The sequence below is a fragment of the Rhinopithecus roxellana genome, chromosome 13 (genome assembly GCF_007565055.1).
Source record: "Rhinopithecus roxellana isolate Shanxi Qingling chromosome 13, ASM756505v1, whole genome shotgun sequence".
NCBI lineage: Eukaryota > Metazoa > Chordata > Mammalia > Primates > Cercopithecidae > Rhinopithecus > Rhinopithecus roxellana.
The window spans coordinates 60,408,723-60,422,732 of record NC_044561.1 but is presented as its reverse complement, the minus strand read 5'-3'; the positions used below and the strand labels follow the sequence as shown (position 1 = coordinate 60,422,732).

Genomic DNA, 14,010 nt, shown 5'->3' with positions numbered 1-14,010 from the left:
TTCTCACTACTGCACTTCACTAGTCAAAAGAAAAATTATTCTCCTTTTCAGCTGAAATAGTTATTACCTTCCCCATACTCTCTACTACATAGATCCTAATTTCAGAATTCTCTGGCAAAATAAATGCAAGTAGGGTATTTTGCATTACGGGTAAGGCAGATCAGTTGCCATGGTGAATATTTTCATCACCTTCATAGAATAATATGTATCACACTCCATATAAGGAAATCTTCCTTTGCCTCCTTGCTCATAGAAAACTTGCAGCTCGCTTCTCTTCCTCTTCAATTAACATGAGACAGGAAAAGTGACTATTTAGCAAAACAAAAATAAAAAACCAAAACCCACCCAGATGAAGTGTCTTATAAAGATGTGATCACAGAAATAAGAAATCCAAGAAATAGACACACGTTATAAGCAAAATGAGTAAATAGTGTATTTCCTTATAGAAAAATCCTGAAGTTAATGAAGAAAAAGTTAACTCCAATAAGAAAATTATCCCTGTTATGAGCATGTCTGACTTGATTGCCTCAATCTTCGTATAAATTCCTCTTTAATATCTCTAAGTGAATTCATATTTCCCCAGCAACTATTACCTGGGGCCATTCTATCCTGCTTTTTTTGCACCTCTCCATAAATGCATTTATTTCCCCCATAGGCAAGTTAAAAATATAATTCTTATGCATATACTTTTCTGCTGTACACTCAAGATGTGACTGCCTTTAACTATGGAATAAGGAGAGCTGATGTGATTTTGTGTGCCTGTAACAAATGTTCTGATGATTACAAGAGATTAAGTAAGAAATAAGAAACTTTGTTTTAGCTCATCGCTAACGGAAATAAATACTATGTGACAAAAAATAATGATTTTAGAAGTAAAATCTCATGAGAACTATTCCAAAGGCATGTTCCATTTGAGAAAGCTGTTTCGATGGCACACTGCCCCCATGCTTTTCCAGGTTAAACATTCGAGAACAGTGGTGGAAGGTGACAGGAACTAAAGCTCCCAGTGCTGACCAATACAGTAGCTGCTGGCACTTGAAACATGGCTAGTGCAAATGAGATGTGCTGTAGGTCAAACACTGACCAGATTCTGGCAAAGTACAAAAAACATTTTAATATCTCAATATTTTGCATTTGATTATATATGGAAAGAAGCATATTTTGTATGTTTTGTGTAAACAACATATATTCAGTTTCACTTCACATTTTTCTTTTTGCCTTTTAATGTGGCTACTAGCAAATTTTAAATTACATATGTGGCTTGCGTTATATTTCTGTTGAACAGCACTGTTCTATACCAATGCCACAATTGCCTCGGCTTTAGAACTTGCTTCCTATACGTGAGAAAAATATGATGTGTCCTTTGTATCCCAAGGTTAAGAGAGTGGCTCTAAATGAGATGTATGTGCAATTATCTTTAAAAATAAGATATGATCACTTTGCTTGTCCAGTTTTATAAGTTCATTCTAGAAGTATCAGATTTCCACTGTACAACTGAGTAAGTTAAGAGTCTTCTCAATTCTTCCTGCAGAACTACCCTGGCACAAAACAAAGTCAAAAGTTTGTGTCTGGTCCTTTGAGAGAAATCTCTCATGGGAACTGTCCAGTATTCAAGAGTTTAAAATACCTGTGAGACCGGCGGGGCGCAGTGGCTCACGCCTATAATCCCAGCACTTTGGGAGGACTTTGGGAGGCCGAGATGGGCAAATCACAAGGTCAGGAGATCGAGACCATACTGGCTAACACAGTGAAACCCTGTCTCTACTAAAAATACAAAAAAAAATTAGCTGGGCGTGGTGCCGGCGCCTGTAGTCCCAGCTACACGGGAGGCTGAGGCAGGAGAATGACGGGAACCCGGGAGGCGGAGCTTGCAGTGAGCCGAGATCACGCCACTGCACTCCAGCCTGGGCGACAGCGCGAGACTCCGTCTCAAAAAAATAAATAAATAAATAAAAATAAAATAAAATACCTGTGAGAGAGACTGAAGAGAGTAAGTGATGGTCACTCCAACAATTGAACAAAGGTGGGGCTAAATAAATTTGGTTCATTGTATGTCCCTTGAGATTCCTTGAGAAAACGTCAAATGTGCAGTCAAACCACACTTCCTCAGACAATGTCTAAAATTCACACAGAACACACCTCTTAACTATGGGAAAGTGAAAAAATCACGGCAATGAGTTACGTTGTTTCTTCCTAAAATCTTAACACGCTTTTATTTCTTAGAAGTAAATGAAATTAAAACCATTCCCATTCCAGTGAGAAATACCTTTGAAAGAATGAAAATGATTTTAACGTTTCCAGAGAAATTTGTATTTTCTTAGTATGTATCAATGCTGGTTAATTTAATTGTTAACCCTTTTTCTCACCAAGTACCAAAGAACAAACTGAACCATACCACTGATCTCACACCTACCCTAAAAATATTGTTAATCTCCTTCCCATTTCCTATCTTCCCTTTTTTTATAAATAGATCAAGAAACAGTCTTTTCTTCTGCAAGCACCCTGCCAGCTGAAATACACTACAAATACTGCTGAGTCAAGTAAAACTCAAAGGCTTAATTTAAGTCTAATTGGCTAACTTTTTTTGGACACAGGGTTTCACGCTGTCGCCCAGGCTGGAGTGCAGTGGTGCAGTCATAGCTCACTGCAGCCTTGAACCTCCTGGGCTCAAGTAATCCTCCTACCTCAGCCTCCCAAATTGCTGGGACTACAAGAATGTGCCACCATACCTGGCTAATTTTTGTATCACACGCAGCTAATTTTTGTATTATTTGTAGAGACGAGGTCTTGTTATGTTGCCCAGGCTAGTCTTGGGCTCAAGGGATTCTCCCACCTCAGTCTTCCAAAGTGCTGGAATTACAGGTGTGTGCCACCACTCCCAGCCTCTAACTGGCTCTTTTTTCTTTTTTTTTTTTTGAGATGGAGTCTTGCTCTGTCACCCAGGCTGGAGTGCAGCAGCACGATCTCGGCTCACTGCAGCCTCTGCCTCCCGGGTTCTAGCAATTCTCCAGCCTCAGCCTCCTGGGTAGCTGGGATTACAGGCGCACACCACCATGTCCAGCTAAATTTTGTATTTTTAGTAGAGACAGCGTTTCACCATGTTGGCCAGGCTGGTCTCGAATGCTGGACCTCAGGTGATCTGCCTGCCTCGGCCTCCCAAAGTGCTGGGATCACAGGCGTGAGCCACCGCGCCTGGCCCTGGGTAACTATTGAAAAAAAGAATGGGTGGGGCAATAAGGTGAGGGAAGAAAGACAAGTGGGAAGGCACAGATCAATGTAGGCCGTGCACAGTGGCTCATACACGTAATCCCAGCACTTTGGGAGACTGAGACGGGTGGATCACCTGAGGTCAGAAGTTCAAGACCAGGCTGGCCAACATGGCGAAACCCCATCTCTACTAAACACACACACACACACACACACACACACAATCAGCTGGGCATGGTGGCGAGCGCCTGTAATCCCAGCTACTTGGGAGGCTGAGGCAGAAGAATTGCTTGAAGTTGGAAGGCGGAGGTTGCAGTGAACCGAGATCATGCCACTGCACTCCAGCCTGAGCAACGGAGCAAGACTCTATCTCAAAAAAAAAAAAAAAGAAAAAAGAAAGAGAACCAACCTAAATCCAAACCCAACTGAACAATTATTACTCTAGATTATTAGGTTTGTTTTCTTAAGAAACACAGATGAAAGTCAGTAAGGTAAATCCATAAGGTCATTCTGGTTGGATAATTTTTAATTGCTTTCTGGGCTATTTTAATAATTATCTTATTTTAATAATTTAATAATTATCTTCACGTCCACTATTTGCTAGCCACCAAATAAACTGAATCCAAAGTTCCCAGCCTCAATTATTTCCTTTATTTAATGACAGAAAGCATCAACTCTCATCTGATGACTTCTATGACAGAGGAAATGTGGAAACAAGGGAAGCGGGGAGAACTGGCTGCAAGTAGGGAAACTAAATGTGAGTGGTGACATAAAGTCCACTCCTGAACACCTGGCAAAGCTGACACGAAGCTGACCCGTGTAGGACACAGAGCCAGCCCTGCTCAACCTCTTCCATGAGGTACCTATTCTTGATCTTCAAACGCTTTCTCCTCTAGGTACTTCCCAAGCCTACAAACATGAATTCCCGTCTAGCATAACTTTCCCCATTTATGCAGTGAACATGCCCTGTGCCATATACTGGGAATACAATGTAAACAGTCCCTGACCTATGAAATGTACATTCTGGCAAGAGAAAACAATGACAATATCAGCATGCTTGATAAGGGTTAGAATATGCTGCCATAAGTAACAGGATGTGCCTGGAGGACAGGGTAAAGTTCACTCAACAGGAGGCCAATTATGAAAGCATCTCAACAAGCTGAAGAGATAATGGTATAACCTAGATTACAAGTAGTGGCTGGAGGGACACAATGACTTCGAAATTGGATGTGAGCAGGTGGGAAAATAAGAAGGGCCAAGTAAGATACTCACATTTTCGCCTGGGCATTTTGGTGGCTGAAAATGCCAATTAATGTGAGAGAGAAGAGTGTGAAACGGAATCAGCTGGAGATGCCTGTGAAAAGTCTGTGTAGAGACGTTAAGTGGATGGTTTGATACGGGTAAAGGTGGAGAAGGGAGACTAGAAATGTACTGGAGACTATAGGCAAATAAACAGTAACTGCACCCATACACTGAGAAACCTTGGCGTTTATGGTACAAGAAGGAAATGGACCACACAAAGGGAAATGAGGAACAGCTCAAGAGCAGAAACTGTTCAATAGAAACCATTTGTTCTGAGGTTTAAGAGGCTGAAGGTGTGATGGGACCACCGGCTGTGGCCATAGTGTTAACTGCAATCTCCAGCAAACACAGTTTCAAAGAAGTAGAAGGGGACGAAAATTAGATTGCAAAGGATGGAAGAATTAGTGAGCATGAAAGAAAATAATGCAGTCAGTACATGCAGACCATTTTTTCTGGAAATCTGGTTAATAAAGAAAAATAAAGGCCAGGTGCGATGGCTCACACCTGTAATCTCAGCACTTTGGGAGGCCAAGGTGGGTGGATCACCTAAGGTCGGGAGTTCGAGACCAGCCTGACCAACATGGAGAAACCCTGTCTCTACTAAAAATAAAAAATTAGCTGGGCATGGTGGTGCATGTCTGTAATCCCAGCTACTCAGGAGGCTAAGGCAGGAGAATTGGAAGGCAGAGGTTGTGGTGAGCCGAGATCGCGCCATTGCACTCCAGCCTAGGCAACAAAAGCAAAACTCCGTCTCAAAACAAAAACAAACAAACGAAAAAAAAAAAAAAGAAAGAAAAATAAGGCTGGGTACCTGTAGTCCCAGCTACTTGGGAGGCTGAGGTAGAAGAACCACCTGAGCCCACTGCACTCCAGCCTGGGCAACAGAGAGAAACACTGTCTCAAAAAATATAAATAATTTAAAAATAAAAAATAAAGGAAAAGCGACAACAGTACTGAAGGGATATAAAGAGGGATAAATAAGCTTGGTTAAAGTTGATGGAATCCAGATACAACAGATGGGATAACAGAGTGATATCCCTGAGAAGCCAAAAGGTTCAAAGTTCAGGAATTGGCCTTCAGGAGAAATACCATGTTTTGCGCAAGAAGGATGATGTGGACAAGACTGCAGGTCTAGATGGAGGGAAGTTGACAGTCTTTATCTGCTGGCTTCTACCTTCTCCCTGGGATATGCTACTGCCCTCTGGAATTAAGGCCACATATGCAAAGCTTCACTGTCAAACCACCTGCAAATGCGAAGTTTATTTTTCACTCTCCACTTGCCTGATGCCCAATCCTCTATTAAAATTGGCACCTGGCCAGACGCATTGGCTCATGCCTGTAATCCCAGCACTTTGGGAAGCCAAGGCGGGTGGATCACCTTAGGTCTGGAGTTCGAGACCAGCCTGGTCAACATGGCGAAACCCCGTCTCTACTAAAAATTAGCCAGGCAAGGTGGCAGGCGCCTGTAGTCCAGCTACTCGGGAGGCTGAGGCAGGAGAATCGCTTGAACCCAGGAGGTGGAGGTTGCAGTGAGCTGAGATCGCACCACTGTACTCCAGCCTGGGTAACAGAACAAGACTCCATCTCAAAATAATAAAAATAAAAATAAAAATGTGGTTTCACTCTCACTTCTGCAGAACTGTCCTCCCCATGGGAACTTCCTGAATGTTCTCAACAGTCTCCCAGTGCTAAAACCCACTAGCCCCACTTTTGCATCAGTCTCTAGCACACCTTCATCCTCTAGGTCTCCTATATCCCCTATCACTCCTTCTTGCTCCCAGCTGCTTCCTCATGTACTTACTAGAAGTTGATGTTTCCCTCACCTCACATTTCACCTTCTCTCTTCTAGTCCTACCTGCATTTCCTCCTTCACCTTACACAGACGCCACCTATCAGCCGTGAATTCTCGAGTCTGTATCACCAATGCCTGTCTCTTTCCTGAAATCCATCCTGTGTTGCAATCTGCCTACCAGATATCTTTTTACCTCTATCCCTCTCAGGCACCTCAAATACTACCTGTCCAAACTTAAGCTCATTGTCATCTCCCTAAAACCTGTTCCATTTTATTTCCTGTAGGTTAGTGACATCATCAAACGCTCAAGTCAGAAATCTCTCCAACTTTTTCATGCCACTCATTCAAGCAAGTAGACATCAGTTCTACTACTATCTTCTTCAGAAAAGCTTTCCAGATCAAAGTGGAAGTCCAACACTGTTCTGCTGTGTTTCAACAGGGACTGCTTATGTCCACATTATCCCAGAGGATTCCTGTGTTAGCTCTATCAGTTCTGCTTTCCTCGAGAACTGCTACATAGCCACCATTCAACAGCAGAAACCTCAGTGTATAACCTCACTTCTCGACACTTCCACAAATGTCTTAGTACTGTGGGGGTTGGGGTGCATAACCCGACAGACCTGTCAGCTCCCACCAAGCTCTCAGTACGGCTTTTAGATCTTTACCCACACAAAACGTGGTAAGCAGTGACATCAGGTAAAAGTTGTTAAAATGCAAACTCACAAGCCCCACCTAGACTTCCCTGTAAGAATCATTCAGATGCACAAAGTTTGAGAAGCATTGGTTAGATGTTTTACACGCACTGAACTACTCAACTCCCAAGACATATCACACCCTTCAGATCTCTGTCTTTGCAAAAGCTGTACTATCTGATTGAAAAATTCTATCAAGGCTTTTGCAACTTGCAATGTCATATTCTATTGTAGGGGCACCTAGCACACGGCTTTGCACATAGTAGTATCAGTACATTAAGTATCAATTAACAGGTGAGTGTATTTGGAGAGTGAAGAGTGTCAGGTATTCAAATGGAAGTTGAATAGTTAGGCAGTTGGAAATAGTGGCCCAGGATTCAAAGGAGAGGTGGGCTGAGGTGCAAATATGTACATAATATATATACTATATACACTATATATAATATACACATATATTTTTATAATTATATTTTATATATTATATACTAGATATATTATATACATATAATATGTATTTTTACAATTATATATAATATATTACATATAAAACATATGTAATATATAGCATATTACATATAAAATATGTATTATACATGTGTAATATATTATATAATATATAATACATGTAATATATAATATATGTGCATGTGTATACATATATATTTATTTTAAGATGGAGTCTTGCTCTGTCACCCAGGCTGGAGTGCAGTGGCAGGATCTCAGCTCACTGAAACCCCAGCCTCCCAGGTTCAAGCAATTCTCCTGCTTCAACCTCCTGAGTAGCTGGAATTACAGATGCATATCACCACGCCCGGCTAATTTTTTAATTTTTGTATTTTTAGTACAGACAGGGTTTCACTATGTTGGTCAGGCTGGGAGCTGAAAATATTTTTTATTTACTACCAATACTTGGGAGATTACCATGATGGATACAAGAGGTCACCCAGGTTTAAGATCAAGATTGTCTATGAGCTAAACCATAAGGAAGGCTGACATTTAAGGCACCTATTTTAGAAGGTAGTAAAGGGCAGGTCAACAGGGTGGGAAAGAACCAAAATAGGTGTCAAGGAGCTCCAAAGAGATAAACCAATTTGGCACATGCATTACTGTAACCTTTGGCAACTGAAACAGGAGAAAAAATAGAATGAGGTCAAAGATAAAGCAAAAGCTCAGCTTCTTTAGATTAAAAACTGACTCAGACATGACTAGTGGAATAATCACTATAAGGACCATCTTTATTAGATGAGAAGGGAGAGAGTGATGAACTGAAGAGAGCTCTATCATACACACAGGCCTAGTGGCAAAGAAGTTGAAAACTTTTAGTCATGCAAAAAGGACTTGCTCAACACTAGCTGTCTGCCAGGAGCCACAAGACCATGCAGGGACTGCAACCATGAATACAGGCAATGCCCCTGTCCTCTGATCTAGTGCAGTGAGTTAAGTTGGTAATCGACGGAGACCCCACAACAGACAGGATGAGGAGCCAATGTAGGGAGGCTTGCCGTGGACATCTTTTCCTCTGATGGTGGTATAATCGCAGGACATCTTTTCCTCTGATGGTGGTATACTCGCAGGAATGAAAAGATTAAGCGGGGCATCCAGAGAGGATAAAGATCACATCTTATCTTTTTTTTTTAATGTAAAGCAAAGGCTACAGGTAAAACGAAAAGATAAGCATCTCACTTTACTCCTCAACAACTCTCAGATAGTACAGTCCCTATTTGGTATTTTTCCGTTTTTTTGTTTTTTTGGTTTTTATCGAGACGGAGTCTCACTCTGTCGCCCAGGCTAGAGTGCAGTGGCCGGATCTCAGCTCACTGCAAGCTCCCCCTCCCGGGTTCCCGCCATTCTCCTGCCTCAGCCTCCCGAGTAGCTGGGACTACAGGCGCCCGCCACCTTGCCCGGCTAGTTTTTCTGTATTTTTAGTAGAGACGGGGTTTCACCGTGTTAGCCAGGATGGTCTCGATCTCCTGACCTCGTAATCCGCCCCCTTGGCCTCCCGAAGTGCTGGGATTACAGGCTTGAGCCATCGCGCCCGGCCTGGTTTTTTTTTTTTTTTTTCTATTTTTCATTGACAAAAATTGTATATGTTTATCTACATATAACATTATTTTGAAAGATGTGTGCCTTGTGAAATGGCTAAATCAAGGGAATTAACATATGCATTACCTCTCATACTTTTTGTGGTGAGAACACTTAAAATTCACTCACAGCAATTTTCAAAAATATAATACACTGTTATTAACTATAGTCACCATGTTGGACGATGGATTTAATTTTGTATCCCTTGACCAACATCTACCCAACCCTCCCACCTCCAACCCCCATTACCTGCCCCAGGATCCCCATTCTTGACACATAAGGCAACAGACACACAGTGAGGCTTGGCCACCATCAAATAGCTAACAAGGGGTTGGGAGACCAGACTTTTTTAGTTCCATTCATGTTGGCAACTGAAGAACACAACCTCAAACTTGACAAGACCCCTGAGTAATGCTGATGCTGCAGGTCCCTAGGCCACATTAGTTTACAACGTCAATCCAAGCCCTGAAGAATCCTAGGGTCCTCACAATGCCTCAAAGTATTCCAACTAAGACTATGACATTAAAGAGCTAAAAATAAAAACCTTCAGTATTTGGTACACAGTCAAACCAAGAGTAGGTTCTTAGTAAATGACAGATGACCAGTGGTAGTAAGAGCAAGTGGCTGCTGTAGGGGCAGAAGAGTAGAGTGTGATGAGAGCACAGATTCAAGGCAAAACTGATCAAGGGTTTAATTTTACTACTACTGCTACTGCCACTGCTTACTACTGCTACTACTACAGAATTACTAGTAATATGACTCACTAGTAGGCAGCCGATAGCCAATAAAAATACATCAAAAGGAGTCCCATCTGCAGCCAGAGTATACCACGAAACTCTTTCAGAGCTGGAGGAATATCTATCACTGATGGCATAATTTGAATATGAGTCTTTTCCTTGTTTTGCTAATGTAGGAGTCAATCATGTTAACAGTGAACTTGAATTCATAACAATGCATTTCCTTTCTTTTTTTTTTTTGAGACTGAGTCTAGCTCTGCCGCCCAAGATAGAATGCAGTGGCGCGATCTGGGCTGGCTGCAAGCTCCGCCTCCCAGGTTTACGCCATTCTCCCGCCGCAGTCTCTCCAGTAGCTGAGACTACAGGCGCCAGCCACCACGCCCGGCTAATTTTTTGTATTTTTAGTAGAGACAGGGTTTCACCGTGTTAGCCAGGATGGTCTCGATCTCCTGATCTCGTGATCCGCCCGCCTCGGCCTCCCAAAGTGCTGGGATTACAGGCGTGAGCCACTGCTCCCAGCCCATACCAATGCATTTCTAAATGGTCAGAAATATTTGAAGAAATAAAGCCATATATCAATTAGTCTGACCTGTTCCTTTTTTTTTTTTTCTTGAGACAGGGTCTCACTCTGTCGCCTAGGCTCGAGTGTAGTGTCATGATCGTGGCTCACTGCAGCTTCCACCTCCCAGGCTCAGGCAATCCTCCCATCTCAGCCTCCCAAGTAGCTGCGACTATGACAAGAATCATTGCACCTAGCTAGTTCTTTTTTGAGTTTTGTTTTGTTGTATTTTTTTGTAGAAATGGGGTCTCGCCATGTTGCCCAGGCTGGTCTCAAACTCCTAAACTCAAATGATCCTCCCGTCTCAACCTCCCAAATTGCTGGGATTACAAGCACTGCGGCTGGCCTTACCTGTTTCTTAAATTGAAAAATTGGAATAAAAATATTTGCCTTGTTTAGCTTAAGATAATGGCCCTTCGAGTAAATGCTCACTGTACCCATGTATACCTTATGACCACAAAGACTTATTTCTTAGAATTGTGCCTATCAAAGTGAGGCATTCCAAAAAAACAAAAATCCCCCCCCCCCCCAAAAAAATCGAAGTATCTAAATATTCCCGGTAAAACAACAACAACAACTAATCCCTGCCAGCACTTTGGGAGGCTGAGGCAGGGGGATCACCTGAGGTCGGGAGTTGGAGACCAGCCTGACCAACATGGTCTCTTACCAAAAATACAAAAATTAGCTGGGCGTGGTGGCGCTCGCCTGTAATCCCAGCTACTCAGGAGGCTGAAGCAAGAGGCTGAACCCGGGAGGCGGAGGTTGTGGTGAGCCAAGATCGCGCCATTGCACTCTAGCCTGGGCAACAAGAGCAAAACTCCATCTTAAAAAAAAAAAAAAATTCCTCCACATAATTTATGTTATTCTACTTTTCTGCTTTAGATGTGGTCTAGAACGTTTTTTTTTTTTTTTTTTTTTTTCTCAGAGAACACACTGTGTTCTCAACTTCAACTTCAGGTTCGGCCTTGACAAAAAAAAAAAAAAAAAAAAAGGTGTCCCTTCATCTTCTCCGGAAGCGTTATTTTGGACATTTCAGCCAGCCAAGTCTAAATGGTGTATATCAAAAAGGTGGAGGTAGTGCTATAGGCTCAGATCGAAGATTAGACTTGTTAATAGAATGTTCATCCCATGAGTAATGCTCACAGCTGTGGCATCCAACAATGGAATTAACATTTCAACAGGAAGCAGAGAGCCATCCCAACAGAAAAGGCCACTCTATCCTGCTTCAGAGCACCTAACAACAACAAAAAAATTACCCTTCCAGAGGCTATACTAAGTGCGCCTCCTGGGATCCCACCTACGGATTTTTAAAAATGAATTATTTGGTTATAAAACGCTTAGCTTGACAAGCAAGATCAATTGGTTAAAACACTGACATGGAAACATGTGTTTTTTGAAGTGTCAAAATGATTATGCCTCCTAATGGTCCACGCATTTTTTACACGCCTTTTTCCCCCCTCCCAGAGAAAGGAGCAGTCGACAAACGCACTTGGCGAAGCCTCTAGCAATTACCCTGTACAACTCAGCCCGTCTTATCTCCAAAACGAACCGACACATTATAAACTCAAAAGCGAGGTCACTGAATTCTTTGCACTTTGCCCAAGGACTACAGAAACCAATATTACATTTTTGCAGGAACCCACTTTTGATTTCCCACGGTCTACTTCACAATGTGCGTCTGGTTAGCAGCTCCTGCCTGGGCGAGCTGCTTCCAGGAGACTAAGAACGTCCAGGCTGGAGTTCGCTCAGCGCCTCTTTCCTGGAGATAGCCTGGCCGATCCGAGGCACGGGGCAGCTCCATGTCCATTGAATAATGGCGTTTGCAATTCAGCCTCCCCGCCTGGGCGATTCGACACCTGAAAACTCGTTGCCCAAGGCTTTTGAAATCGGGTAACGCTGGACTGAACCGACACGAAGGCTGACAAGGGAGACGGCGAGAGCAAAGAAAGGCAAGCCCGCACCGGGGCAGAGAATGCTATGGGAGAGCTGCTAGGCGCACCCGACACGCCGCGCCCGAGCCCCTCCGCCACCACCCACCGCCGGAGGCTCGGTCTCTGGGCACTCCGCGCGCCCTGCGCGGCTCCCTCCGGTACGGCTCCACCAGGCCAGGCTGGTGCGCCCGGCCCCGCAAAAGCGCCCCTGTGCAATTCTGCCCGCCCCGCAGCCTCTTCAGCAGCGTCCCCAAATCGCGCCCGCCCCCTCCCCCATGCCCCATTGTTCCTGGGTGGCCGCGGGCAGCGAGCGCCACCGGGCTGGGCGGGTGCTGAGGACCCCATGGCCCCTACTCACCCACGATTCCGCACAGGAGCAAGAAGCGCAGCAGGAGCGCCATGGTGGCTGCCGTGCCGTGGGCGGCGGCTGCAGGTAGGCGGCTCTTGCTCCGGGTCCCAGGCTCCCCGTGCCTCGCGCGCTCCCGACTGGCTCGCGGCGGCGGCGACACCTCTGCACCCTCCGCCCCTCCTCCCCGCCCCCGCTCGGCAGGTGAACTCGCGTCACTTCCGGCAGCGGCCCTGGCCCTGCTGCGAGCGCCGGCCTCTGCGGCCGCGTGGGGTTGCCTTGGCAACCGGGCGCGGCACTCCTAGGCCACCGGGACCCTCCCGGCACCGAACTCAGCCTCCAGGCGCGCTGCGTCGGAGGGCTCGGGCTGCCGCCTCCCACACCGCAAGCCTGCGCAGGGGTCCCCGCCTTCATCCCTTAAGCTAAATCAGGGTTTTGCGCGCGGGGGTGGGGCAGCCCGTCTCCCAGATACTGAAATTGCGTTGGCGCCCTCCTTTAAGGCGAGGCACAGGGCACTCGGAGGGACCGCCTCTAGGGCGGCTCCTACCTCCGCCCCGCTTGCACCCACCCGTCCCACCCCTCGCGGTGTGCCCCAGGGGCAGGGTCTCTGACCTCAGGCTCTCGGGATGCGACCTGGGCAGTCCCTGGCCTTCGCTCTCTTAACGAGTCGCGTGGGCTGACATAAAAGCGCGAGAGGGCTTTTCGCCATCTCCAGTAAGGATAGAGCCCCTCTGCAGCTACCGATTTGGGAAATACCTGAGGTTTTTTCCACTTGCACATAAAGGCTGTTCTAGCCCTGAAGCTGGCTAGTAACGACGCTGTAGTCCCAGCTACTCCGGAGGCTGAGGTAGGCAGACAAATATTATCCAATGTTAGTGAGTGAGCTTTGAAAGTGGGACTCAGTAGGGGTAGTTAAAGGCGTCAGTTGGAGTGTGAATTGGAGATCTTGAAAGTTCTAGGCTGCTCTTCCAGATAACGTTTATTTATAACTACATAGAGACTTTGGAGTGCCGCGACAGTTCCATAACAGGAGTGTATTGAAGAAGCGGTGGGTAAGAGCTTGTACCGCGGAGTGGGGCAGTAACTGAGCAGGTTTCATAGAAATGGCACCTACTTCGGGGTTGCTATGAAAGTTAAGTGAGATAATGCCCAGAAAATGCTTGGCACCCTGCCTGGCACATAGTTTTAATTAGCTTACACTTACTGAGTTCTTGCTTACAGGGTTCCTGCTTATGTGGTCTATAAGCTTACATATTCTGTAAGTTCCTGCTTACTGTCTAGACTAAGCAGGAACCCCAGTAAGCAGAATTTAGCAAGTGGAAGCTAATAAAACTAATACTGGAAAATTCTTATTATGCATTG

At 44.8% G+C, this 14,010-nt stretch overlaps 1 protein-coding gene across 2 annotated transcripts in view; it reads right to left on the bottom strand.

Annotated features, from left to right (window-relative positions):
- The window catches only part of CXADR (CXADR Ig-like cell adhesion molecule), an 84,513-nt gene extending 71,516 nt beyond the window's left edge, over positions 1-12,997 (bottom strand). For both annotated transcript variants that reach the window (XM_010378093.1, XM_010378092.2), the window contains exon 1: positions 12,661-12,997. In XM_010378093.1, coding sequence (XP_010376395.1) covers positions 12,661-12,703 — 43 coding nt within the window. In that variant the 5' untranslated portion in view covers positions 12,704-12,997. The remainder of the gene's footprint in view (positions 1-12,660) is intronic.
- Positions 12,998-14,010: the final 1,013 nt, after the last annotated feature.